Source organism: Cynara cardunculus, unplaced genomic scaffold, assembly GCF_001531365.2.
Source record: "Cynara cardunculus var. scolymus isolate 2C unplaced genomic scaffold, CcrdV1 Un_Scaffold_10818, whole genome shotgun sequence".
In the NCBI taxonomy this organism is placed as follows: Eukaryota; Viridiplantae; Streptophyta; class Magnoliopsida; order Asterales; family Asteraceae; genus Cynara; species Cynara cardunculus.
Genome location: NW_020206153.1, coordinates 2,715 through 4,292, shown reverse-complemented (window position 1 = coordinate 4,292; position 1,578 = coordinate 2,715). Strand labels below are relative to the sequence as shown.

At 38.9% G+C, this 1,578-nt stretch overlaps 1 protein-coding gene across 1 annotated transcript; it reads right to left on the bottom strand.

The window, feature by feature from the left end:
• Positions 1–10: 10 nt before the first annotated feature.
• LOC112505425 (glutelin type-A 2-like) lies at positions 11–1,572 on the bottom strand (the record flags this gene model as incomplete). Its single annotated transcript, XM_025109335.1, has 3 exons — positions 11–469; positions 905–1,140; positions 1,509–1,572. Coding segments are annotated over 3 exons (759 nt in total), but the record flags the coding sequence as incomplete, so codon positions are not given.
• Between the last annotated feature and the right edge of the window lie 6 nt (positions 1,573–1,578).

Sequence of the window (1,578 nt, the reverse complement as noted above, 5' to 3'; positions counted from 1 at the left end):
TACATTTGTTTCGATCGGTTTCAATTCTTACCGGGTGGAGAACACCTCTCTGGGCCCCGAGTTGTAGAAACTTGAGAATGGGGAACTTTAAGCTATTGAGATGGGTGCAGCTGCCGGCTTGTGGGTTGTAGAAATCGGCTCGTGAAGCATCGTCGATGTTCTCCCTGATCTTCAGSGAGCAAATGGTCTCGTCGATACCATTACGTCCTCTCTGTTGTTCTTGAATGCTCATGGGTGGTCGGATAACTTGAAGGCCTCTTTCCACCATGACGATATGACCCCTCTGATCGAGTTGGCATTGGAGCATCTGCGCTGTCTCTCGGTCGACATTGAACGCCTTTGCGAGAATCTCGACTTCGAATCCTTGGAAAATGTTGCCGGAACCCTCCTCTTGTGATTGGCCTTTACTTCCCCATGGACTTTGTTGTTGTTGGTGTTCCTTTTGTGGGTTTCCTGCAAGGTAGAATCTCTGCAAACAAGAMAGTTTTCCGGTGATCAGCAATGGCGATGATTACATATTCTTGAATCTCGATGTTTAACCGGTTAATAAGTATRTGACGATGATTACATGTTCTTGAATCTTGATGTTTAACCTGTTAACAAGTATATATATATATATATACAAAGAGAGGGAGGTTTAGGGAACCGGAAAAAAATGAAAAATTGAGGAAAACTCTGGTAACCGTTCATCTGTATGATATGAAAATCTACATACAAGTAATTGGAGTTGTTTATTGGTTTCTATGCAGATGCACATAACTAACCATTCATCTGTATGTTGTATCTTGATCTGTATACACGTGTGCATGTTATTTGTAAGCAATTTGTCCAGATGAATTGTTACCAAATCAGTTTTCCATTTTTTATGGTTTTCCTCAGAACCTGACCGTATATGTATCCTTACTCTAAAGTGTTGGTCGAGTTGGTTAGCAGCGTTAGTGGTGTCGAGCAAAACAASAAGAACGAGTTCTTGTTGTCCATCATTGTATATCCAGTGTGCAGCTCCGGCAGGGATGGCGATGATGTCACCTTGCCGGATGTTATAGAGCTTCTGGTGGCGATCTTGGAAACCTCCAACTTGTTGCGATACTTCATATGTCTCCGGGCAACCAGGCATCAACACCCCCTGAATACCGCAACCTATTACAAACAAAAAACACTCATAAAATCAAGATTATGTTATAACCGGAAACCACCGCAATAAAATTGAATTTATAGGACATAGAATACTTTATAACACATATGAAAAACAATGATCCAACCTGATGGTTTTGTGAAAAATATCTCTAGAATTGTTTCTTATAGACAAATGATGTTACCGTTTGAAAAAAAAAATCTAATCCGTCCTTATATATATATATATATATATATATATATATATATATATATATATATATATATATACACGATTCTTGAAATAGTTATATTTGTTTCTTATAGTCAAATGGTGTCACCTTTTGAAAAAACTTCTGGTATATATATACACGATTCTTGAAATAGCTAAGTACCTTGTTCAACATAGACCAGGATCGCGGCGTTTGTGTACGACGGCAAGAAAAGACCTTTGGGTTGAATGTG